The following is a 27,735-nucleotide window of genomic DNA, read 5'->3' as shown; positions in this document are numbered from 1 at the left end:
AAAAGGAGGTGCTGCTGATTTCTAGGTCAGTTGCCAGATCTGGCTGTTTACTAGAATTAACTATACAGCTTTTTAATTGGGATGTAATTGACATAGAACATTGGTTTTGGTATAACTGGAGCTTTTTACTTATTAGAGGTGTTTCTGAGAATCTACTAAATAAGACTGGAGGTAAGCAGTCTCTTCTTAGCATCCATCGTGATTCTAATGCACAGCCAAGTTGACAGGCCATCCTTCTAAGTCACTACCTGACACCTACATCAAAAACTAGGAACTGAATTTTCAACTCCACCTGCAGATACCTGTGAACACCTAAGAGAAATACTGTCCCTCCTCCATTCTAAGTCCTCTTGTGTTATTCTGCCATCTCTCTTTCCAGCTGAGACTGGGTCAGTCTGTCTCTCCAGTGAGTTCCGTTAGTAAACTAAGTGCTAACATCTGTTTATATAACTAAATCTCTCCAGTTAAATTTCATAAAAGAGCAGCTCTTTTTGTCACCTCTCACCCATACTCAACTGTTGTTCAGTGAGTAAGGGATGCCTCTCAATTTTTCCATATTTGACCTTTTTGACTACCTATCTGAAAAAAAATTTTCCCAGTTCTGGTTTTTACTTCTTCAGTTGTGGTTATTTCTCACCTTCCCACCTATGAGTCTAAATGTTTGTTCCCTGAATATTCTTGGTACATATGTAGGTTTGAATGTCCCCTTCCTCGATGGTGACATACTTTTAAGCTTTTGATAAAAGCTGTGGATGGTCTTCCCCCAAAAACGCACATGAAGTCTTGGCCTACATTTTTAGATTCAGACTTCAGCATTTATTCCATGACATTATTCATACAATGTATCAATTTGTTTTATCTCTCGCAAATCATAAATGTTTGTCTCAATTCTAGTGGACACCAGTTTTCTCACTGGACCTCCCCACTGCATTTACCACAAATCTTTCAATTTTTATTCACTTTATTCTTTAAAAACGAAGACCAGCCTTGGATGCAGATAGGATATTGCCTCTGTTTAAAGTTTCTAGTGGCTCCTGTGGTTGTCAGTGTACTACAAACACATGAAGTGTTTTCAAGCCTTCACATTTGCTGCTCATTCTTTATAGATACCCTTGCCTCCTACCAATGTGGACTCTAGTTTGCCCTCAGATTCCACCACCTCTACATACAAAGTCTTCCTTAACCAACCTTCAGATAGTTTGGTGTGCCTATTATCTTAGGGTATTTTTGTAAATTGCAGAAATAGTATGAAATGAAGTGAAACAAAGCTAGGTTCACATTCTTGTTCTACAACTTCATAAATGAAGGATTCAATCTCATCTGTAAAGTGAGAATACCATCTACTATTTAGAATTATTTGTAAGCATCAGAGTAAATATACGTAGAGTTTGCCAATGCCTACCATATAGTAAGTGTTAAACAGACTTTTGTTCTTTTATAATAGCCTATCTCCTCCAGTAGATGGCAGAAAAGATGAACCTTGCATCTCAGAGTGCCCGGCTCATAGCATGTGCCTTATTCATGTTTTAAAGAACAGAGTGATGATAGACAGGAGAAGGAAATCACTTTCTGAAGGCACTCAAGAAATAAAGAGATACAAACTGGAGTTTCTTCATCATTCTATTTATTACATGTATGAATATTAACATCTCATGGCATCCATCTAATTCAGTCAAAACCAACAAAGGAGAAAAGGTTAACCATGTTTCAAATTAACATTCTTACAGATTCCCCTGTAACTTAAAATAGAAATATGTTCATCTGCATTAAATTGACAAATCTGAAAAATGTCGTTAAAAAAAAAATCACCTTTAGTACTTAAATATATTTGTTAATCTTTCGATGGCATCAGTGTCCAAGAGTAAGTTAAGTTGCTTCATTAGGTACTTTTCAAAAATGGACATCTGGATGGTTCTCTATAGCTGGAGATATATAGATAGATATGCAAATATGTCCTATTTTAAAATTTTTTTTTCAAATCTGCCTTTTCAATTTGAGAAAAGTCCTGCAGTGCTCTCATCACAACCCCCTTTTGAAGGATAAAAGTAATTCAGACTTTGCTTTAATCATGGGAAGCTGCTGGAAAAAAATCTTATGTTGAGGTTGCTGTTTAATTCCATTTTCACCCAATAAAAAGTACAGAAACACTGTCTTTATTTGATGGTGTGCATAAATATTACACTCCATGGATAGCAAAAATATTTTTTTATTTATAATTTACAGTTTCACAAGTGAAAATCGTACATTTTTACACATACAATTTCATTTTGTTAAATTTGCACACATCTACAGAACTTTCACACGACAAGCACCTGAAACTGTGCAGGCAGTAGGAAATGCAAATACTAAAATGTATTTATTAACCAAGTGATAGCTGAAGGCCCTGCCTCAGCTAGACAATTTATATAGATACGTCTATATATACATAAAAAATTCTTCACCTTCTAGATTTCAACAGCAGCTTTTTTTTTTTTTAAAAAGAAAAACATACCTTTCTCATTTTATTTAAACTGACTCGACTGTATCATTTTCTGTTTTAATTTCAGTGGCTGTTGCTATGCTTTCCTCTGTGCAAGCTGGTGGAGTATCAATTCGTTCTTCCTTAACTTTGGGACTTTCACAGGGTTCCTGCAATTCATTTTTGACAATGTTCAACATAATGTTCAAGGGATTTTCAACTGGTGTCTTGCTGGGAGATGGTGTACAATCAAATGAAGATGTCTACAAAATGAAAAACCCTTTAAGTACTGACAGATATCACATTAAATGACATTTAGTTTTATAAGACCCTTTTATGGGCAAAGAAACATACATATACCAAAGGCAACTTGAAAACCCTGCTTTCCTGCAAAACATGCCATAAAGGCAGCCAACTAGACTGTATACTGAGCACTTGATATCTACTCAAGTAATGAGATAAGGTAAGAAAAGCAGTCACCAATATAAGGCCAAAAGAAGTTGGTTAAATGACTAGACATGTTTCTGTGTTTTAACCCCACTATAACCCCCCCTACATATATCCTGGGATTTGTGACTCCTAGTTTCAAATACTCTGATGATTTTTTTTAAATCCCCCCAAACCATCAAAACATCCTGTAAAATCTAATCTTTTGATGACCTAAGTATATCTTCCAAACTGCCCCTTGAAGCTGTGAAACAAATATTCCCTGAGAGTTAATATGTTTCACTGTTTAGTTAAAAAAAAAAAAATGGTCGCTACAAATATGAAAAATTTAACTTCTAAGGTCAATACACTGATGTCTTTTCATAATTCACATATGATAATTTAAGTTATTCCTATATTACATGGCTGAGTGGGGTATGTGACAGAACTAAATGTGACCCATAACTTGTACAAAATTATTACCATCATGAACCTTCTCATTTTTAGTCTTACTCACATTTCTCTAGGCCTAATACTCTAGTAAGATCATCAAGATTCAAACGAAAAGAATGCAAGGAAAATGACACAAAATCTCAACAGACCATATCAATCTATCACCAATATTTAGTGAACAACCTAAATGCTCCATCAAATCTTAACAGCTCAACATAGCAAGATTAAAATAACAATATTGAGATGCAAAAAATAAAATTTATCAATGTAAATGAGAACAAAGAATAACCAAAAAGAACTTACATTTTGATAATCTTCATAACATGATGGATGATAAATCTGAAGCAAAAACAAAAAAGTTAAGTATTCACATGCATGCTTACTCATTTCTATTGGACTATTCTGACAAAATTTTCTCTTTAAATTTAAACCAGAAGGTAAACTATCTTTGGAAAGACGAAGAAAATTTTCATTCTGATATTTCTTAAAGCTTCCTTTATATATTTAGTTAACATGGTAAACTACTTATATAAATATATGAGTTTTGATGATGAAATATAAATTCAGATCAAAATAGTGTGATTAAGCAGAAGATTAGCTAGACTCAGAAGACCTACTGCTGGATTTATCATTAACGAGTTAGGCAACCTCTTTTATAAAATGAGTACAAGACCAGATAATTGGTAAAATGCCTTCCATATCAAATACTGTGACTCCGTAAAGTCCAATACTTTAGAAATACTGCTTTTATTAAAAACCATAAAGCAAAAACAATTTTCTTTCAAAGTAGAACTACCCCTACAAAATTAAAATTTTTTAAATCTTAACACTTTCTTATAAAGTACGTCATAAAGAGGTGAAAATTACCTTTCCATCTACTCTAATAGCATTTTTTAAATGCCATTCCTCCTCCTCTTCATCCCAGTACTGTTCAAACTGCTCTTGACAGATTTCGCAACTCTGAAAAATAGAATCATATAAAAATGAAGTTTATGTAACAACACATTTAATCCCATTGAGTAAAAATAAGCAAACATTTTGTTACATGGAGAAAAGAATTCAAGAGTTTTCTGAAAATTTAAACAGCGTTCATATATATAGTACAAAATAAGACCTAAGAATTTTGCATTCTTCCATGCAAACATAGTTAACATTTCACTGCTCTTGGTCACTAATAAATATGCAGTAACTACAGTGGTTATAAAATACAAACCAAAACTCAAGAAAAACAATGAAGAGTAAAGCTTACAAGAAATCTTAAAATCATTAAAAGAGATGTAAATAAAGTTATATGTTATTTACTTGAAGTGAAAGGCATGACCAGAGACAGAAAATTTAACGTTTTCCTTTTACCTCGACTGATCCTGCTGGTCCAGCTGGTACACTTTGGAACTCCTTTTCTTTAGCAGCCTCCTGAGTTTTGAGTACAACTTCTTCGTGTACTTTTTCAAAAAACTGGCTCTTTGCACGTTCTTCCAGATCAGCTATTTCCTCAAATTCTATCCAGTCCTTAAAAAGTTAATTTAAAAAGAGTATATTCATGTGTTTCTAAATTCTTACTGAACACCTTCAGTATAATGCCATTTCAATATAAGAAGTTCATTCTTCTACAATATACTTTAATATTATTTAAAATTTCGTCATCTCTATGAGCCCCATAGCTAATAGACAACATAAAGCAACTAATGAACAACTAAGATCTTAATATCAACATTCCACTACCTCTACAGTTACAACTACTTATGCAAGTAAGATAAATTTCGTTTATAATTTACAAAAAAAAAAAAAATCAGTCATGGAACCTTGGAATTTTAGAGCTAGAACCACCCTGTGTTCTACTCTAATACAAGCAAATACATACTCTTCAAAAAAAATTTTTTTAATTAAAAAGACATTTTATATTCTAGGGGTCAAATTTTATTCAAAAAATTCACTAGTACTCATCAATTACTTAATTTACTTTTAGAATGATGTAATTTAAAGGTTAAGAGTTCAGAGGCACATGGATTACTTACTGTTAAACTGTAGTACCAACGCCTATGAGTGACTTTTCTGCTTACATCTTTTTCAGTTCTATTTTGTCGATAATGCCAGTCCAAGTGATCTGCATATACATCTGTCTGTGATGTTGTAAACCTCATTCCACAGGAATAACACTGAATACCAGTGTACAGTCGATTTATAACACTATCATAACGTCTATTTTGAAAAGTAGAGAAATAATCTTTAGTTTTGATAACATGGCTTAATGGCCTTTAAAAAAAAAAGGCAGTTATAAGTACTTCAATTTTCTACATTTTAATAATGGTGAAACCATTATTATGTGACAAAATAACGTTTCAGCCAAGAGCTGGTTGAGACTTACTATCCAAAGATCAATAATACTTTCTAGTATTGTATCACTGACTGTCTTTACCTTACCTTTGGTTAAATTTTGGAACATGTAGTCTACCCTCTTATCAACAGACCTGGTTCAGTTACTATTTCCCTCTAGCAAATAATGGAATGATCACTGGCCCACTAATAAGGCAATATTTGGCCTATTCTTCGATTACTGTCAGTATCAAGGTGGATATGGCAGAACAATTCAAGTTCTTTCCAGAACTTCAGTTTTGAATTACTCAACTGTCCCCCCCGGTCTAAAGAATAGGGAAAGAGAAACTGAGGTCAGCAATAATCAGTTTGTTTTTTTTTTTAAATTCTGGGCTCCCTATTTAGAAAGAAATAGGAATGAAAAACAAGTAAGTGAACAAACAGGCCATTAAAAACACCAAAAAAGTTTTTAAAGTAATAGAATAAAGCAAAGCATAGTACACTAGTATTCTGTATACCAGAAAACAAAATATTTAGAGGCATAATATTACTACTGAATAAATTAATGAGAAATGGTTTTATAACTATATAGAGGAGAGCTGGTAGGACAGTGGAAGAACCAACTAAGTCTTCACTTTCAGAAGTCAAGAAATTGTCTAAATGGGATAAATCAAGAAATGTAATAAATCAGAAGTTTTTTTTTTATGAAGTGCTCTTAACATAATGGATCTAAAAAACCAACTGTAAATGATTTTATGTAAGTAATACAGGCAATAAAAAAATGAAAATATATGCACCAAATGTTAACACTGGTTATCAGTAAAGTGGGAACTGTAGGTAACTTTATTTTCTTGATTTCTGTAAAATGAAAAGTTTTAATCTGTTAAATATCAGCCTATAAAAATCTCATTTTCTTAACTTCAAAAGCATGAAGGATAGCAGTAAAGAAAAAAAGTTATGATTAGGAGAAAATAAAGGTAAAGAAGGACATGAGTGACTTACTAATACCTAATACTCAATCTCCTTATACTTGCTGTAAAAGAGGGGTAAGATGAATGGCACTAATGATAATAACCACTGTTAGAAAGTCACCATCCCTTTTACCTTAGAAAATCAGAAAACTAGATTACATACTGTTTTAATTCTTCAACTGTAAAATTGGTAAGATCTGGAACGTCTTGATCTTCATTTTGATCTTCCTCCTCCTCAGCAGCGGGCTGAGCAGCAACTTCATTTACTTCTTCAATTGAAAAGAAACAACAAACTTCTAAATACCAGTTTCCATGTATTCTTTATAGGGGAACATTAGAGTGTTAAAAGCATATGGAGAACCCCATCCTGTCTACTCAGGGCTTCTGATCTTAGGTTTACTGGCCAAGGAACCTAATGCAATTATTTATTTTGATAAGTGATATTTTGTTTGATCTGTTAAAAGTCAATCTTTATGAAACTCATTAACAGTCTAATTATTTGTATAAGCTAAAATAATATAGAACTAGAAAAAACTCTGCATGTGGTATTTGCAGAATATTTGTTAACTGATAACAATGTCCACTATAAAGGTAACAGTTTCATGTTAGAAAATTTTTGTTTCATTATAAACCAGTTATATTTAATTTTCAGAAAACAAAGTATACCTAAGAATTCTTACCATAGAACATATCATTTTATATCATATGTCTTTATAACTTAAGCTTTGTGTAGATGAATTACAGATCCATACTTACGTGTTGTAGCTGAATCAGGCTGGGACAATTTGAGAATTCCTGTTTTTAGCAGTTTTGAAAATAATTCATTTACATCCACCTGACTGAGATGATTATCAGGATAAGCCTTAGGCAGGGCTCCTTTAAGAAAAGAATACTCTTAAAAGCAGAACAGAGGCAACCTCTGCTAAACATAAGATTTCCTATCAATATTAATTTAAGCTTAAGATCAGTGTAATTACCAAAACTCCTAAAAATATACTTTGCAATTTACATCAGCAAATCATCACCTCTTAAAAGTCTATTTAGGACAAATAATAAAACCACAAATATTTTATAAGGACATTCCCTGGTGGCTCAGAGAGTAAAGAACCTGCCTACAGCAGGAGACCAGATTCAGTTCCTAAGTCAGGAAGATGCCCTGGAGGAGGGCATGGCAACCCACTCCAGTATTCTTGCCTGGAGAATCCCCCGGACAGAGGAGCCTGGCGGGCTACAAACAGTCCATGGGGTTGCAAAGAGTCAGGCACAACTGACCCACTAACACTTTCACTTTCATGTACTATCTTAAAAAACCAGTATCACCCACTGCCGCCCAATTACTCCATGCAAAGAAAGGCAGATGCAGAAAGCTTAACGCTTCCTTCTGTGCAGTGTGGCACCACACCTCCAGGTGCAACCTTCCACCCTTTCAGTTCTCTATTCACCTAACTCTACTGGCAAAGGTAGTTTTATAGAGATGAAGTAGGCTACCATCTCTTAGCACAGATTTCCAGGAGGAAAAAAAATAACCAGAGCCTAAACAGAAGCACTCCTGCCCAGCTCCCCAACTCCCCCGCCTCCCCATAACTGCCCAGGGGAACTAATGCAGGGAGATGAGCCATATGGCTCAGAATATACCTGCCCCTCTGACCTGTACTAAATCACCACCCTGGGAAAGCACCTCAGACTACTGCTGAACAGGTACATTACTGAAGCTCCAATAATTTGAATAAATGAAACAAGAATAACAATATTCTCCTTAAGGTCACTGGCAAGGAATCAATCCAGTTACATATTTGGCTAAGCACTAATTTAAAAATGATAATTCTTTACCTCAATTATAAAAAACAGTATTTTAATGTTTGTATACCATTATTATGCATCTTATTTACCACACCTTTACACAACAGTTCTGAACCACTAAAAATTCCTCTTAATGGGAGAAATTCAACTTGCATCCACAATACAATAAATGAGAGCAAACTCAGGGAGACTGAAGGACAGGGAAGCCTGGCGTGTTGCAGTCCACAGGTCACAAAGAGTCGGACATGACTTAGCAACTGAACAACCGCCACCACAATACAAGACATAATCTCTGCCCTTACCCACTGCATACTCTTTACCAGGTGGTGCTAGTGGTAAAGAGCCTGCCTGCCAATGCAGGAGATCTAAGAGATGTGGGTTTGATCCCTGGGTCAGGAAGATCCCCTGGAGAAGGAAATGGCAACCCACTCCAGTATTCTTGGCCTGGGAAATCCCATGGCCAGAGGAGCTTGGCAGGCTATAATCCATAGGGTCGCACAGAATTGGACATGACTGAAGCAACTTACCAAGCACGCACTCTTTACATGCAGCAGAGTGCCTTGTGTACAGTAGGCTAATTAATGTCTGCTGAAATGTCTGACTACATGAATAAGTCAATTACAACAGTCATTTCACACACTAGTTTAACATTTACATTTCATTAGAATTAGCTATTTATGTGTCTAGGAATCCTAACTAGCTGATCACATGTCTGCCAGCAGCCAAGTTTAGTGATCAAGAACATGAACTGTAGGAAAAAGAGCTAGGAATCAGACTCCTGGGATTCTAACTAGAAATTCCACTTTCTGATTGTGTTACATGCTAAGTTGCTTATCTGTGCCTCAGTTTACTTTACTTATAAAAGAGTAATGATAATTGTTCCTACCTGAGGTTGTTGTAAAGTTTAAATGAATTAATATTTGTAAAGACACTGAGATATTTGGCAGTATATATGTTTGTTTAAAGAAGAACAGTCCAAGTGAAATAAGTCAGTGAAAGACAAATACTGTAAGGTATCACATGTGGAATCTAAAGGAATATAGTCAGTATTTTACAATAACTATAAATGGAGCAAAACTTTTTAAGTTATGAATCACTATATTGTACACCTATAACATAATTTTTTAAAAAAACACAGAAAACAAAAAGCAGCTTTGACAGTATCAGATTTACTTTTCTGTGCATTTAGAAACAAGAATAGAGGCGATTCTCAGAACAGACCTGGAATTTCAAACTTGGGTACCCAATGATGGTGTCTAGTTTATCAACCAATAGATATAACTGAGCAACTATTTAAATTAAAAAAAACAGTCTATAGATCCTGCTACAAAGCTCTTAGAAGGATAAACCTAGCACAATGCCTAGCACACAGCAAATGATCAATATTTGTTTGAATGACTAAATGAACATGAGTATGTTTACTACAAGGAAAAAAAGGTTTTAAATCTTGAGAAAAAGACCTTGAGAGAAGCCAAACACTGAATACCTTTCATATCTCTTTAAGTAAAATGAAGAAGGAAGGCATATCTAACATATTCAATAACCTCCAACCCAGGATGTAAGATGTGATTTCCTCTGAGACATTGCTATGCCCTGTATACGTAAGCACCCTAAGGTTGTTAAAGCAAAAGAACACTGACAGGTTTTGTATATTATCTCATACAAAAAAGAGCAAAATTTAGTTGTTGCACACTATCTCATGCTACCAACTCCAATACAACAAACCCTCTACTCAACAAGAAAAACTGAGTTCTAAAGGAAAATACACTAATATAGCACTTTACAAGTCACAAAGTACTTTTGCATATACTATCTCATTTGATTCTCTGGGGAAAAAAAAAAAAAAAAGATTCCCAGGCAAATCCTGAAATTATCATATCCTATCTACAGAGGAAAAAACTGAATGAAGCCCAGAGAGGCTATCTGCTTATATAAACTCCGCCTACATGTACAGCAGCAGAGTAGAGATTCTATCCCTACTCTTTTGACTTTAGAATCCTAATACTTTCCTTCCCTTTTCATTATGTGAAAATAAAAAAATACTAATCCTGTCAGTCTAGCAATTAAAAGCAAAATGTTTTCAAATTAGTTTCTTATGATACAGCTGAATAATTAATCCATAAACTAGAGCTTGGCTAGGACTTTCCTAGTTACTTCAGAACTTTTGGAAAATTCTGAATTTGTACCCTTTAATAGAGGCACACTAGACCATGTTTCTAAAAATGACTTTTAATGATTCAGAAATAAAGCAAGTACCACTACAATTTGGTTAAGTTACCTCTTTTACATATTTCCATTTTTCACCTATTAAAACTAAAACTTTTTTTTGCCTGTACCATGTAGCCTGCAGGATCTTAGTTCCCTTACAAGGAACTGCACACCCAAGGCCCTCGGCAGTACCAGTGCACAGTCCTAACCACCGGACCACCAGGGAATTCTCTAAAACTTATTTTTAAAGCCTCAGTATCTACTAGTGTTATTGTATTCATAACAGTTATGCTTCACCCCACAAATGCTTATCATGGACATCTGCTAGGAAACCACAGAAGTGTTTTTCTACTTCGCTTTCAGCATGTTGTGTACAATTATTACTTAAGCACCCATAAAGACATATAAATGAATCAACTTATAACGTGATGTCCCCAGTATTCACTTAATGTTTACTGGATCATCACATACACACAAAACAAAAATTCAAAGTATCAAATAGCTAAGACTTCTGAGATTTGTCACTGATTTCATTTTATCTCAGCACAAATGTCACATTCCTATCCCAACCTCTAGCTGCCACCTAACAAAACTCCTTCCCTCTTTTTTGTGGTCTATCAATCCTGGCTAACCATCTATAGTTGTAAAGGGGTTTATGTGAAAACACATCAACATTATGCAAACAAGCAAAGAAAGGAAACAAAACATCCCAGTCAGATTAAATTTCTCTAAATTGCATATGCCCTCTCAAAATTGTCACCTTCTAAAACTGACAAGGTAGCTATTAATCAAACAATAATTATTTGTCTTTTGAGAAACACAAAGCTCAGAAAGTTAACATACCTGAAGGATTCTGAACAAATGCTCCAGGATTTTGTGGATGAACTGGCAAAAATTGCTGTCCTTGGCCAAATGCTACTGGCTGAGAAACACCAGTCAGAACCTTTAAGAAAAATCTTGGTTTTAAGAATGTTTTTTCTCTATTTTAACCAAAATCTTAACATTCAAATTACCAATACATTAAAATAGTCACAGATATCATAAGGTCAGGTTTTTATGATAATGAAGATGTAAAAGTATGACCTGACTAGTTCACTCACTTCTAAGGCTCTCTATAAAAAGGAATAATAATACCTTCCCTTAGATTTTTCATAGAATAATAAAAAACTGAGAATGGATGTGAAAGTTCTTTGAAGTCTAAGATACCCTACAAACTTAAGGTAGCCAACAACTAGGGAACTGTGACCTTACACAAATCACTTTACCTTGCCAGCGCATTCTCTTATTTTACAAACAGAAAAACTTACATGCAGATATTTGACCTATACAGAATCATAATGGCCAATAAACATCAGAGCTGAGGCCACAACTCCTGACCTGACTTCTTTACAAATTTCAGGAGCCTGCTTTAATTAGCAATCTGAACTGCTTTATGATCATTTTGCTAGCCATCAAACTTTGAGTTACAAAGTAGTCTGTAAAAATTTTAAGGGACTGTTAAAAAATAAAACAGCCATGAAACAAGTACTGTATATGCATACAAATATTGTATTGTAGTCAAGAGTGAGGTAGGACATCTGCACACTGCTACTATATAAACAAATGTTCATTTATAAGCCTTGTTCGGGATTCCTCTGAACTTTTAGTGATATGTATTTTTTCTTATGTATGAAACCCCCATCAATTCTGTATAATGTAGGAACAAGACTAAGTCAAGTCCCATTCTAGAGTATCTTATTGATTACATATCATTTCTTTTAAGAACATGTAATAGAGTAAATCTAAGGAGGCCAATTGTTTTCTCAAGCCACTGGATATGGACAGAAAGTTGCTTTCTAACAATGATGCTTATAACATGCTTTAAAAACTTTCTTGTTTTACACTTTCTTCCATGCAATGTTACTAGTATAAATAAATTCATCCTAGTAAGAAAGTGTCAGTACCTGGAAAAAAGTAAATCTAGCCCTGGAGAACTTGAACAGGCCAACAATAACAGTCATTAATATCAACCGAATTAATCACAAATTATAAGCACACTGCTTTAACATTATTTCAATGTGCATTTTAAAACACATGTAGAACAAGTTAACATCAAACAACTGTATTTGACTGGAATGACAGAAAGGTGGTGAAAAGTAAAAAGAGAGGAAGAAAAAGAACTACAGACTGTAAAAACATGGACAATTTGATTTTCTTGTTTATTTAACTCAGGCAAAGGAAGTTCTCAAAGAACAGTCTATAAAGTCAGCTTTATGGTTACTTAAACGCTTATCAAGGCTTAACAGTTGTATAATGTAGCAGAGGTCTATGAAACACACACAACTGTATCATACTTTAATACCTTTGAAGCCAAAAAAATAAAAATCAACCCATGAAATAAAAAGCCATAACAGGAAGGTTATGCATAAGCAAGGGCAAGGGGTATATGGGAAATTCCTATATTTCATAGCTCAATTTTGCTGTGAGCCTGAAACGACTCTTAAAAAACAAGTCTATATTTTTTAAAAAACAAGATTTTGTGGGGGTAAGGGGAGGGAGATTGGGAGGGTTCTCTAGATCCTGAAAGAACTAAGATCAATTTTGGATTTAAATCACAAATTTCAGTTCCAAAAGACTGTCATCCCATTTTCCTAGCAGTTGGGGTTTTGAAGTACACTAAAAGTTCCTCCAAAAACAAAAATTTACTAAAAAAAAATTAAATCTTTAAAAGCCCTTTCCAACCCATAAACTATATCCTAAAAACCTTCCTCAAATACTAGACACATTAAAAATGCTTCAAGTAACTTTAGAATAACAGACTTACCTGTTGAGATGCCTGAATATTTCCTACTGTTATTGGAGCAGGTAAATTGCCAAAGTTTCCAAATTGAGAACTCTGAAGATTCTTCTCCTCAAAATAGTGTCCAGAAGCTCTGTTAAGGGGATTGGAAAAACTCTGGTTTCCAGGGCCATGTGGTCCATTGAAATTTGGTCCTTGAGGTGAGTCAAACATTTGTTCATGTCTTTGGAACTGTAGTCCTTGGGATGGGGCATTAAAAGCATTACCAGGTGGATCATTATATGGGCCAGTCTGATTGAAAGATACTGATTCAAGCCTCTGTGAAGGATGATTGTCAAATCGTGTGCCTTGAAGACCAAGAGGAATATCAAACCTTGATGCTTGCTGGTGTTGTGGGCCTTCAAATCTCTGAGGCACACCATCGAATCTTGGTTGAACCTGCTGTCCAGGAGGTCCATCAAACCTCTGTGGGCCTGGCTGACCAGTTCTTTCAAATCTAGGACCTGGCTGACCGTGTAATCCATCAAATCTTGGCAGGAGTGATGACTGACCTGGCTGCCCTTCAAACCTTAAAGCATGACAACCTTCAAACCTCGGACCGCCTTGACCCAGAGGTCCTTCGATTCTCAGGCCACCTCCTGGGACCGAAGGACCCTCAAACCTCATTCCACCTCCTTGTTGGACTAAAGGTCCTTCAAACCTGATCCCAACCCCTGGTTGACCATGTGGACCCTCAAACCTAAGGTTCCCACCAAGTTGATTATGTTGTCCTTCAAACCTCATACCAGCTACTGACTGACCATGGGGGCCCTCAAACCTCATTCCAACTCCCTGCTGTAACAATGGGCCCTCAAATCTGATCCCACCTGATGGCTGACCATGAGGTCCATCAAACCTCATTGCAGCCCCTGATGGACCATGACCGCCCTCAAATCTAAGTCCACCTACTGGCTGACCTCGAGGATTCTCAAACCGAAGTCCACCCACAGGCTGACCATGAGGTCCCTCAAACCTCAGACCACCCACAGGTTGACCCCGATGTCCTTCAAACCTGAGACCGCCCACAGGCTGGCCCCCTGGTCCTTCAAATCGCAAACCACCTGCAGATCCCTCAAACCTCAGACCAGGGGAACCTTCAAATCGGAAGCCACCTCCTCCTGCTTGACCAATCGGCCCCTCAAATCGCAGAGGTGTCCCGACTGGTCCTGGAGGACCTTCAAATCTCAAAGGACACCCACCTCCTAACTGGCCTTGTGGTCCTTCAAATCTCAAAGGGCCACCTCCCCCCATCTGTCCTGGTGACCCATCAAACCGAAGAGAACCCGGTGTAGGAGGTCCATCAATTCTAGGGCTTAATTTATTAGGTCCTTCAAAAATCATCTTGGCTGGGCCATCTCTCGCTACTGATGGCCTGCTAGGTCCATCGTATAACGGTCTATCTTCAGCTAAAGCCGTAAGTCGCTGATTTGTATCAAGGCCGGCGAATCTTGACGCAGGGCTATCTACAAATGGTTTATCTGAATCTTCATATCTAGGTCGTTTAAGTGGAAAACGATCATTGAATGGTGATCTCTGCTCTTCTCGTACACCTTTTAAAAGGAAAAACAAATTATTTCCCTGAATCTGATAATTTATATCAAATTATCTTAAAATATTCTTCCTATATTCTTGTAAACGTTCATTCAAAAACATCCATAACTATCTCACTATCAGAGGGGAGGGAAAAGACAGCAACAAGCAGCAGGTCAGAGAATGCCCTCTAGAACCAAACACATGGGGTAAAAAACCCCCACTCAGACAATTTACTAATTATACGACTTTGAGAGCAAGTTATTTAACCTCTCTAGTCTTGTTTCCTATCTGGAAAATGGGGATAATATATACTTCACTGGGTCACTGTGAGGAATGCATCAGATTACAAGTACCTAACACACAGTCGACCCTTTCAGTATTAGCTCCCTCCCCTTTGAGGGAAAAAAACTGAAACAAAACAAACAGCAAAGCAGTAGTCTGAACAGTCACAAAAATCCATCCCCACTTAGCTTGTTCATTTTCCCTTCACTGCTGTGTGATTCAATAGGTATAATCTGATTTAACTTTTTCTACCTTTAGAAGAGACTTGCTCGTCATGTCTTCTCCGGCCCTCATGGGGTGAAAGATTCTCAGCATAAGTACGACTCCCAGATATAGGAGAAAGACGTCTTGCTCTTTCACTAAATTGTTCTTTTCTGTCAAACTGTGCTCCACTATTCCTACTTGCATGTTTACTTTTGGATGGCTCACATTCTATTCCAGACAACAAGGCATCAGTCAAAGGGTAGTCAAAAATATCAGGATCTAAGAGATCAAGTCTTGGAAATGAATGCTGAACCTGTGTCCTTTTCAGTTTTGCTTTATGTTCATAGTAGGTTAATTCAGCATCAGATAAGAGAGGTTTCTTTTTTAATCCACCTTTATTTTCTTCTGTAGGACTATCCCGTACACTGCATCTATGTTTACCTTCTTGATACTGAAATAGCTGTCGTATTTGATGCACAACAACAAGGAACTCATCCTGTGTAATTTCACCAGATGCTAAACGTTCACTCGTCTGCATAGGGATGATAAAAGGAAATCAAATATTTTAAATATAAAAAAGTACTTACAAAAAAAGTTACAGACAAAAGGAGAATCATGACTACATGGGAGCATGGTAGCTACCTTTTGAAGTAATTCTCTTTTGCTTGCAACAGTTAACTCTTTAGGAATCTGAAGATTGGCATCTACACTTAATCGATGCTGCGGCTTTGGGGCTCGAGGTGACAAGATTCCTTTAGTGCTTGACCAGCTCTCCCTATGCCTTAGATGAGGAGCTTTACTATGTTCATCACCCTGTTGTGAACTGAAACCATAAAAGGAATATGTTACTTTATTAAAAATATTTAAATACTCAGGACCATATTCAAAGATTCTTAATAGGATCTGGTTAAAATGAACACATGTAATAAAAGTTAATTGAATGATTAAGAGCACAAGATCTGAAGTCAAGAAAATCAGATATAAATTCTGATTCTTGTATATCCTGGATGTGCCACCTTAGGTAGATTAGTTAACCTTCCTAAACTTCACTTTCCTTATCTCTAAGGTAGCAATAGTAATGGTACTTAACTTGACAAGGTTTTAGGAATTAAAGGGGGGGAAAAAAAGTACACTAATTATACCACCCAGTAAACACTGTCCAGTTTTTGAAGTATAACACTGTGTTTTTAAAGGTACACATTATTGTACTTGATTAAAAATGTTAACATCCTACCTTTTATTTTCTTCCCAACCGGATTTCCATCTTTTGGTAGACTTGGAACTTGGCCAATTTTCTACATTCTCCTTTGGTTCAGTGCCTGACTTGGTAGAATGTTGACCTGCAGCCTCTTGTGGTCGTTCCTCTTCAGTCTTTTTTATCCGCCTTGGATCTCGAAGATCCTGTTTAGTACTTCTCTTTGCACTTCTTTCTTCCCTGGAAGGTGTAAACTCTTCCATGTGTGACTGTTTAACTCCTGACTGGCGAATCTTGCCAGCTTTGGGGGTTGAGGTTGGAGACATACTCCTTTGCCTCCGTTTGGGTGACCGCCTGTCTCTTCTCTTGGGAGAATGTATAATCGGTGACCGAGACTTGGGTGATCGTGATCTTGATCGCTTTCTAGTACTCGATCTCCCAGGTTTTGTCCCCTGTTTTTCCGATTCTTCCGTTATTGTATCCTGTTTTTGTACAATACCATTTATGATTTTATTTCTACTTCCCAGCAGTCTATGTTCAGATGATTTCATGTGCTCATCTTTATCCTTTTTTTCTGCAGTTTTTCTCTTGTCCTTTATATCATCATCTTTGCTATCAGTCTTATCCTGAAGATGTTTTTTTAATCTTGGATCTCTCTTGCTCATATCAGACACCCTTGTACTTTCAGATTCTTGATTTTTCAAGTCTTTTGTGTGGGATAATTTGTTTTTCAAAGGTGACGGTGATTTAGATTTAGATTTGGATTTAGAATCCAATTGGTCAAGTTCTTTCTTGGTTATTTTTTCACCTGATTTACTTTTTTCTTGCTTGGATGAATTTAGTTTTTCAGAGGGTACAGTTTTACTTGTCTTAATATCAGATTGGTTCAGTGTGTTCATTAGGAATTCTTTCCTGTGACTTTGATCTTTTCCATGAGAAGAATGTTGACTCATCCTATTAAGACGGGGATCCCGGTTAGTTCCTTTCGTATCTGGAATTTGTAAAGATGGACCTGGACGACTTTTCTCAGGCTGCACAGGAACCTGATGGGGAGCTTTAACTGCCATAGGGGGAATCTGTGAAACATGTAATTTGGATGGTGCAGATCCAGGACCTAAGTTGGATGTCTCCTGCTGAACACTAAGAGAAACTGCCTGAAATACAAAATAAACGTTCATGTTACAGCCGTGAAAACATTCCAACACTATTTTCAGTGCAATCTTTTGGTTTTTTAAGTGGAAATAAAAACAAAAGAAAGATCATATTTATTTATGTGGCCTGTTATTTCTTCCTGGTTCTCTACTTTGGGGTTTTATAACTTTTAGGTAGAATGGGGGAAAAAAAATCTTCTAATTATTCAGAATTCTGGGCCAGACTGATATTAAGAAACTACTAAATAAATCACTGTACTCTAGTCGCACAGGCATCAAAGTCATTCCAGCTAAATTTCAAGTCATAAAATTTAGTTCCTCTCACAGTGGCACTGATAATGACCTTATAAAATTTTGCAGTGCTGTACTCCCTCACTCTCAAATAAGGGCAAGCACTAAGTAAAATAATATAAGATTATTCATGAACAGAAATACACAATCTTCCTGGCCTCCTTAATTTTGTGATGGCTTTGTGTGGTAGTCTTCTAAGGAACCTGCTAAAAATTTCTGCTCATGAAACCTAAGTGCACAAAATATTATTAATAAAGACTAGGCAAAAACATGTGCCACAACACACCATCTCGGGACTGATATTAAGAAGTTCACATAATTTTTAACAAAACTAAGATGTTATCTCATAAGACAGCAATCTAATAAAAAAGTTTTTGAAAGAAAATAGTGCAGTTTATATTCAAGTGAGTTTTACAATAAAGTGAAAGTCGCTCAGTCGTGTCCAACTCTTTGCAGCCCCATGGACTGTAGCCTGCCAGGCTCCTCTGTTCACGGGATTCTCCAGGCCAGAATGCTGGAGTGGGTTGCCATTCCCTTCTCCAGGGGATCTTCCCCACCCAGGGATGGAACCCAGGTCTCCTGCATTGCAGGCAGATTCTTTACTAGCTGAGCTAACAGCAATAAGGATATAAAAACTTGCCCTAACAAATATACCTTAATTTGCAAAATAAAGGCGAAACAAATACACTGTTAACAAACGTAACATGTTAATACAAATACAAAATAATTCCACCTCCACCAGAAGGCAAATTTAAAAATACTCAAAATGCCAAATCTCCTTTACTTACCAGTTGTGCCTTAGCTTGCTCAAGTTCAAGCTCCAGCTTTTTCTGCTGAAGTTCTAACAGCTGCTTTTGTTTTGCCAGTAATTGCTGCCTTATTAGTTGCTCTTGAGTAAGGTTCTTTTGTATATCCGGAACAATAGGAGGAGTGGAGATGCTAGGGGAACTGACCACTGTGCCAGGTGTTGAAGACTCTTCAGGCTACAAAAAAAAATAATTTGTTTAAAAAAAAAAAAAAATCACAGCTAAAAAGGAAGTAGCCAAGGGGGAACTAAAAGTTATCAGTTTCTCTTTTAATAAACACTACCCATAACCTTAAATGGCTAATCATGTTTAAAAGCATACAGAAAATTTTCAGGAATTTAAAAATCAAAATAAATATATTATGCACTTAACAAAGACAATACTTATCTTCAAGGCACTGTGAACCTGAGGGGAACTTTTTAATTAAACTGATTCAGCACGGCATATTCTTGATACTTTTTTCTGGCAAGACATTTCAGAAAAGTCAAAACTTGACAGTTGAAAGTATTAGCTATGTATCATTTATGTTAAAACTTACCGATTTATTTAAAAACTTAGGATTCACATGGATGCTAGATGTATTCACATTGGGGGGCAGAGGTTTAATAGGCCAAGCAGGATCTAACGAATTGACTCTGACATCCAGGGCATAAAGTTTCTTCAAAGGAAATATTTCATCCCATGTGGAACGTAATTTAAATAAACTTTTTCTAGTATTTTCATCCACCTAGAACAACAGAACAATTCTATGGCTTGTTAAGTTACTATAGGATATTTTATATATCAAGTATAATACTACATCAATCTCAGTTCTACTTCACATATAGCACACATACTTCTCATTCATAATTACATATAACAGTAATCATTTAATAAAATTATATTTGCACATAAAGTTAATTAAAAAAACTTGTCAAAAAAAAAAGACCTGACACAGTATTCCTAATGTAATTTTTACTCCAGACAAAAATATAAAACAACTAGAAAATAGTTTATCTGATGACTTAAATTTTAAGCTATTTACATTTAGTACAAAGTTAAAGTAAGACAAAACTATTTAACTGATCTCATGCAATACAATATAGTCAGTACCTATGAACAAGCTATTTATAGTGTGGTAGACACCTGAATAATTTAAATTCACAAAATTTTACCCACTGGTAAGCTTCAGTTTTATATATCTGCTCATGCTTTAGTATTATATAACTTATCTGCTCATGCTTATGATGAGCACAATACTTCTTAAATTACCATCAGAGAAATCTAGCACTTGGGAAAACTGAATTAGATTTTTAACTATATTTGAATCTTTAGATATTTACTACAAAGTCATTTTCATCATCTTCAGTATTAAGGCCTAGTTAAGAGTCAGTAAAAGTATTCTACCAAACACCCAAATGAATCTGAACATCCTGAAACTGAAACCAAGAAACTGGTTTAGCATCCCTATTTCTATAATGCAAAGTTGGTTTCTCCTTAAAGTCCCAGGCAAGCAGTATTTAGTAAAGGTCTACAGTACTATTAACAAGTTCTATTAATACTATTTGAAATATGGCTTTCCAAATTTCTTCTGCATATACAGGAAAAGAGTTACTCAAGTAGCAACTACACATTTTCTAACAAACAAGTAAAATCTGATAACTAGTAGTTCGTTCTAAATAATCCCAATTCTCCAAGCCTGACAACTGTAAAATTTCTCAAGATATCTACTAAAATGCAGTTTTGGGTTAGAAACAGTGTTTAAACCCAAGTATCTTATAAATGTCCTTTTGCTCAGCTTGAAAGATGAAGCCTGACAGGAAAAAGAATTACTTCAGCAAATCCTTTGTCTTCCTCAGCATAATAACTAGATTACCAAACTATCAGATACAATGTTATAGAAGGAATTTACAATTTCTAGGTAAAAGAAACTAACAATCCTTTCTTCTAAACACTAAGAGGGTCCAGAATTGGGGGGGGGGGAGGGGGTGTACTTCCAAAATAACCTAAAGCATTTCACTGATCCACCAATTCACATATCTCATAAAATATACTTGAACAAAGTAACAGTAACACTTCCAGAAAAAAAAAAAATCGAAAGTTTCAGGAATCACAGGTTGACATACACTAGCATTATGCTTTTTAAGAAACAGTTAACATCCTAACACCAGAAACCCAAACAATGACATTTGAAGTACTCTTGACAGCTTCAGATCTTTTTGCCTACATTCTAGTGATGAAACAGATCTTCTATCAAATAAACAAACACACATAAAAAATTCTAAAAGCAAACTCATCTGTTTTTGAATGGATAATGTTAAAAAACCTAGCACCCACTTTAGGTATAAAACACTAACTTTAGCCCAAAAAGAATAAACATTTCACCACCCAAGAAAACCCAACACAAAAGCAAGAATTTATTTAATCAGGAACATTTTTTTAAAAATTCAAATGTTTCTAAATGTATATATACCTTTTCAAACACACAAATAAATGTTGCAACTAGATTTTTAGTAAAGGCAGTGAGATACTCTCTTCCAACATTTTTCACGATAGAATCCATAAGGTACATAACAGGAAGCTTCTCTGAGGAGGGAGCCTGAGTAATAAAAAGAAACTGAGAAGTTTAGTATAATGAATTGCCACCAAAGAATTACTTTTAAAAATGAGTTTTTAAGCTACAATACAGACCTCTATTTTGTTGGTATTAAATACTTTTGAATCAATATTAACCTTTAGGAAATTTAAGTGTTCAAGTTCTCACCTCTTACAATGTTCTTTAGTTGAGCATACAAAGTTCAGAATTAATCGGAAAGAAAAGTCTCTAGTACACTCATTTAACAATCAATGGAATTTCAAGTTTGTATAGTAAAAAAAAAATAAATCCGTGTTTAAAAGTGACCAAAAAAAGGGGTGGATATTTTCTGCAATCCAAGTGTAAGCTTTGTGACCCACATTAACTTTGATGTACCTAGACTCAATGAAACAGTTTTCAGACCTCTGGCCCTAGTCTTATTTTATATGTTAAAGTCTATGAATCCTTGTTACCTGTAAAATCATTAGGATTATTTCTCTATAATCCAATGAACAAAAGAAATTAAGTACACTTCACATATGAAGTTAATGACAAAAAAAAAACTTTTAAACTTGCACATTAACATGCATAAAAGTGCAAGTTGTTACTGATACAAGAAAAACTGGATGGAGCAGCCGCTGAGTCATGTAAGTCAGGTTGAACTTGACTCTGGAAACCAGGATTTGTCCTGAAGATTTTCTTCACCGCATGGACTCTCCGTCGAAATAGTTTTCCTCTGACCCGCACAAACCAAGGTTCTAAATTTGTGCAGGGCCTGTATGATGACGTCGATACAGGTGGCCCTTTCCAAAGCAAAGCAAAGTTGCCCCCGCTCAACTGTAAATGCCCTACCCATCACTGGCTTTTAGAAGGCACAGCAAGTTTCCAGAAAGCATCAGCAGGTTCACAGACTTGTTGAGGAGCATTAAAACACACCACATAAACCAAGTGTTAACTCCCACTCCACAGGAGCACCCACGATTTAAAAACAAAAGTAACCCCCTTTACCCTTCCCATGTGTATAGGAATCTTAACCCTGAACAACACTTACCCACAGCTACCTGTAGCTAGGGTAAGCTCACAGTTCTGCAGTACACAATGCCACCATTATTTCACAAAACCAATTGCCCGTACAAGTGTGTGGAAGTGCTCCTGCTTCTGATAACAACCAAAGTTGACTAAAGGAAACCTTTGAATAACTTTGTATGAAGAAAGTTTTTTACAGTACTAATAAAAGGGTTTCACAAGGCCATTGCATGTGGGTAAACTGTTAAGTACCAACATGTCAATTGCTTTACTGCTGTTGTCTTTATCTTACCATGTCATGTTTTATACCATTTTAGTCATTGTTGTACTTATGAAGAAACAGGCTCTTTAAAACCAGAATCTGTTCAGTAGGCTAACTTTTTATTGTACAAGTAAATGAATCCTTATATGTAATATTTTTTCCCTACTGCCTCATGGGAGGAGTCAAAGAAGTGTGAATCCTTAAGTTTAGTAATGCTGAGACACTAGAGGATAAGGACACAAACATTCACCTCCAGAAACACAAAATCAAGCCAGTTTGCTACCAAATGACAGAAAATCCCTCCCCTCACCCTTGCCCCCATCCCTCATTAAGAGACTTCCCCAAAGTGACTGTTACATCTTTCCCTTCATCTGGCTTTACAAAAATAACCAGGAAATGTGTGCCAAAAAAAAAAAAATTCAGCTGTCTTTCATCAGCAAATAGTCCATCTATTTTCACCACTCTGTGTAGCCATACACAAATACAAATTTTAATGTGGTCACTATATTCAGCATTTAGCTTTCCACTTCTCGAAGGTCTTCTGGATCCTTTTAAAAACCAGCAAGGAAACGGTTGAGTGACAACCTGAACTGCTAAATATTAGGCTCTGTGGAGTATTAGTAACCCCAAAAATACGAGGTAGGACTTTAAAAACCAGTGATATTTTCTTAAAAAACGCAAGTGCACTTTTGTTTTTTTAGAAAAGGCATTTAATGTTAAGCCTTCAACAAGGCAAAAACTTAAGTTTTCACGTCCAACATGTTTGTGGTATCAATAAAAAGGATGTTGAATATGAGGAATGCTTCCTTTTAAAATCTCATACTTTCAAAAAAGAATAGCTGTTTCACACAGACACTCACAGGAAAAGGTGAATAGGGACTCGTATTTTAGCTGTCAGACTGAGCATGACAAACTTGTTGGGGCTTAAAAAATAAAAACCCTTACTTTTTGTCAGTAAGGGATACACCGCCTGAAACCGTGTATCTTGTGAACACATTTACCCAAAAGAGTGGACAGAACCTATAAGAATGAACCCAAGTCACTTAAAGACTTTGTTTAAAACACACAACCACGTAGATAAAAATAAGTCTTGGAAACAAATTCTACACCTTACAAAGGTAAATAAAAAAGACAAATACATATTTCATATGTTTTATTCACAAATTTTATAATATCAGTCACACATTTCAAAACCATTTATTAAAGTCAGACCACTCAGTTTTACACTAGACAGAAACCGCCTCTAAACAATATATTGGTGGTTGTTGTTAAAGTGGCCTTTTAAAAGGGGTTCACTCTGCTAAAAGGAGGCTGATCCTGATCATTTCAATCACTAACTAGAAAAAAAACTAAACCGTAAGTACAAGCTTCAAAAATAACTTAAAACGTAGTACTGGGAAGCTTTTAAAACTCATTACGATAACGAAGTTTAACAGTAAGTTGACTTAAATGACACATCGCTCCCACATAAATCCACAGAAGAGGAGAACTATAGGGAAATATAGGGTGGCAGAGGACCACTACTGTCAAGGGGTGAAGCAAAGAACGTCTTCACTCTCAGGGAAGGAAGGGGGGGGGGGGAAGGAGAAAAGGAAGAGGAGGGACTGAACTTTTCAAAAAAAAAAAAAAGAACTACAAGTACTTGTTACCCAGTGGGCCAGTTCTCCACCTACAGGTTGGATAAGATCTCCTCCCCACCCTCTCCAACCCCACCCTCGACCCCAATTTTCCCGGATTTGGGGACAAATGAGACCTTCCGACAGGAGAATGTACACAAGTTCTATCTAGCCGCCCCCACCCCAAAATGGGGATGACGGGTGTGAGCAGCTGCCTGGCTGGCAGAGAATGGATTCTCCTCTCTTCCCTTTCGCATCATGTGCTTTCCAGGCGCCATGTTGGGCTCCTAACAGGCGGCTGCTCCACTCGGGGGCCAAGGCCCTATTCCCACCCCCCAACAGCTCGCTCCCAGGTCCCCCTTCACCTCCTTCCAACCCACAGAGCATAATTACCCAAAAGGGCTCGGGGACGGGGACGGGGGGGGGGGGGGGGCGACGGGGGAAGAATCACTCCCCACCTTCCCGGGGCGGGGGGGGGGGGGGGCACTTCAAAAGGCTTTAACTCTTACTTCCCCACACCACGAACTGCCTTCCAGTCTCCCCCTCCCCAAAGGAGCGCGTGTGTGTCGGGATACACGAGGCAGTGGCCTAAATAGGGAGCTGGGGAGCGGAAGTGGGACTCCACCCTTGATCCTCCCCACTCCCTCCCCGAGAGAGGCCCATGCTCGAAGCCTGGGCCAAAGACCGAGAGCCTGAGTTGGAGGGGGGGAGGGTTGGAGAGGAGGAACACCGTCCCCCTTCGGATGGAAGCGAGACCTGGGATGAGGCTGACACTAAAATCAGGGAGTATTAGAAGAATAGGAGGCTGCGGGGTGTATAAAAACCTTGGCGGTTTGGGCCTCGATGAGAGAGACGATCTCCTTGGCGAAGGGCAGGTTCTCCTCGGCTAGAATGGTCAGCATATTGATGTGCGGTTTGCTATTGAAGGTCAGGTCTTCGAGTGATGACTGATAATCCCGACAGGCGTCCTCCCGGGCCCCCGCAGTACCGGCCTCGGCCGGCGTCTGCTCTGACATTGCGCCGCGGCCCCCCTCCGAGGTCCGCCGCAGCTGAAGCTGAAGCCGCTCTGGATACCCCGCCTCCCTTCCGACTCCTCTCTTCCTCTCCCCGGGTCTCTCGCGGCTCCGGCTTCACCACATGCTGACCGCGGAGGGGGGTTGGGGGACGACACAGGGGGAACCTCGGGTATGAAACGCCGCCGTCTCACGGGTGATCTCCGTCCACTTCCAGCCGCCACAGAGTCTTCTTTCTCCACAGACACAAAATGGCGGCGGCAGTGGCGGCTCCAGCTCCGAAAATGTCTGTGTTCCCAACCGCTGCGTCGTGCGAAATGAGCTAGGGGAGGGGAAATGTGCGGTAAAAGGGCGGGGCCGTTGATAACACAAGACGCGATTGGCTCGCCCTGAAACGTCACAAGCCCCGCCCCCGGCCCTTCCGCTGAACGTCCTGGCACCACCTTCTTCTCCGGGTCCTACCCGGGCTTTCGCAACACCTATTTCTCAGAAGTGGGGTGGAAAAGACGGCCCCTCTCATTGGCCGATTCGTAAGGGACTGTTCGGTCATTTGTTGCCATAACAACCCATTCAGGGAGGCCAGTGGGCCCGGGGGAGGCTGTTCCCGAGGCCCAACCCAACCGGTTTAAGGCGAGCGCTCAGCAGCCGGCTCTTCGACCCTCCCTCCGCATCGCCCGGGCCGCTGAGGCGCTCTGTCAATCATCAGCCCTTCCGGCAGCCGGGCTGCCGCGCCGGAAAGTTAGGGCTGAACCGGGAGGAGGTGTTTGGCCCGCCCCGCCTACTCCCGGCGCGTCTTGGCGACTCAGGTGCTCCTGAGAGCCTGGGCGGGCCCCGCTGTCGCGGCCGACCGTCCCCTCCCGGAGCCGAGGGCCGGAGGGAAGCGCGGCTTCACCCGGAACCTCGGGAAGAGCCCCTAGAGTCGGCTCTGGCGCGCCGCTTTCCACTGCCACAGACAAGAAACACCTCGGCTGGCTGTCTAGAGTTGAAGCCGTTTATTTAGAAGGCGTGTGTGAGAGAGAGAGGGGAAGGCTTTTCTGAGGCATGTGGAATATTTGGGAAGCCCGTCCTGAGTTCTAGGAAAGGTATCTCACCACAGCCTCACCCAGCCCCGAGCCGATTGCTCCTTCGAAACACCCCTAGGGTTCGCAGTTTGGGTCACCTAAGAAATACTACATAAATACTTGCAAGGATCTTTTCCCAGGCTTCTAAAATCCTATTTGGAGGCTGGAAATGACGCAAAACACAAGAGCATTCAAGTGCGGAGGAGCTGCCACAGAACACAATAAACTAAATGGTGGTTTTTGTTTTGTTTTCGTTGAGTCGAGATAGTAATCTAAATGTAGGCTGGGAAAAAAAAATAGGTATTAATTATATAAAATGTGCATTGTCCTCAGGCTACTAGGCTCTGCAGAGGTTCTTTGTTGTTCCCCGGAAGAAACCGCTCTTAAATAAATGAAGTAATTCCTTTATTTGTCCCATGTAAAGTAACATTTTTGTTTCTTTTTGTTTCGTTTTGGGGTTTTTCAGCAGCTTGATTGAGATTTATTGATAATAGCACATATTTAAAGTGTACAAGATCGTTTTGACAGGTGTTTTTCATTTCTTCCTAACGTGACACCGCAAATGAATGAAAGCCTAGGGAGGAGAACTTATCTTTCGTTATTTGAAGCTACTAAATATTGTTGAGTAAGTATTTATGGATCTCAATACTATTGTTAGTGATGATACTTAGTTATAATAGAGTTAAAATTGAGAAACTGTCAAAATTCCTCTTTTCTCAAGGGACATGTCCGCAGTAAAACAGCCCTTCTAATGGTTTTCCTTGTAATTTTAAAGCTGAACTTAGTTACTAAACTTTTAGTTACAGAAAATACCTTGTCTTTCCTTATTTTTTATATCATCCTAACAACCAAGTGAACTTTTAAAAAAGTTTTCATAGCTCTGATTTGGCTTCTATTGTGTCCCTCCGAAGCTACACGGAGACTAAACAGTATATGCTTAGCAAATAAATCAGCAAATCTATGTACCCACAAAAGACGGGGTAAACTCTAGAGCGTTGTACAATCGTATTTGAATTATCTTCTTTACAAGAATACACTTTTACTTTATATACTCCACGAACTAGATCATCAGTATTTTTAAATATACAAATGAATGCATGAAACCTCTCCCATGACAGATTCAAGGCCAGTTCTTTTAATGCGCTCTGCACCTACATTAAGGCCATCTCTATGCTAGGTGCACTGATGACCATGATAGGTGCTGGGCCTGGCCCTCATGGTATTTACAGCCCAATTATAATCTCATGGAATAAAACGGAAAAAGTACTACATCTCACCAGGAAACAGTGGGTAT

General features: G+C 37.8%; 1 protein-coding gene across 2 annotated transcripts; it reads right to left on the bottom strand.

Annotated features, from left to right (window-relative positions):
- Window positions 1-1,607: 1,607 nt before the first annotated feature.
- On the bottom strand, window positions 1,608-25,710 carry PCF11 (PCF11 cleavage and polyadenylation factor subunit). Of its 2 annotated transcripts, none has more exons than XM_043875894.1 (16): window positions 25,192-25,710; window positions 21,362-21,487; window positions 19,448-19,636; window positions 18,892-19,086; window positions 16,701-17,815; window positions 16,109-16,289; window positions 15,515-15,998; window positions 13,433-14,997; window positions 11,473-11,572; window positions 7,378-7,497; window positions 6,785-6,890; window positions 5,353-5,536; window positions 4,691-4,846; window positions 4,205-4,297; window positions 3,641-3,676; window positions 1,608-2,721 (listed from the first exon to the last, which is right to left on the bottom strand). In XM_043875894.1, exons 1-16 carry the CDS (start codon window positions 25,381-25,383, stop codon window positions 2,506-2,508), a joined length of 5,058 nt encoding a protein of 1,685 aa, XP_043731829.1. In that variant the 5' UTR covers window positions 25,384-25,710; the 3' UTR covers window positions 1,608-2,505. The 2 variants fall into 2 exon arrangements, with proteins under 2 accessions (XP_043731829.1, XP_043731838.1); XM_043875903.1 differs by having other exon boundaries at window positions 15,908-15,998; window positions 25,192-25,709.
- Window positions 25,711-27,735: the final 2,025 nt, after the last annotated feature.

This window comes from Cervus elaphus, chromosome 2 (genome assembly GCF_910594005.1).
Source record: "Cervus elaphus chromosome 2, mCerEla1.1, whole genome shotgun sequence".
Classification (NCBI taxonomy): Eukaryota; Metazoa; Chordata; class Mammalia; order Artiodactyla; family Cervidae; genus Cervus; species Cervus elaphus.
Note: the sequence above shows the minus strand (reverse complement) of the source record. Positions and strands in the feature narration are given on the sequence as shown.

Excerpts from the sequence above, each read along its gene's own strand:
- PCF11 (XM_043875894.1), bottom strand. The coding sequence starts at position 25,383 with ATGTCAGAGCAGACGCCGGCCGAGGCCGGTACTGCGGGGGCCCGGGAG. Across the intron at positions 17,816-18,891 it reads AGCAAGCTAAGGCACAACTG|GCAGTTTCTCTTAGTGTTCA; the intron begins GTAAGTAAAGGA and ends TTTGTATTTCAG. Across the intron at positions 4,298-4,690 it reads GACCAGCAGGATCAGTCGAG|AGTTGCGAAATCTGTCAAGA; the intron begins GTAAAAGGAAAA and ends TCTATTTTTCAG.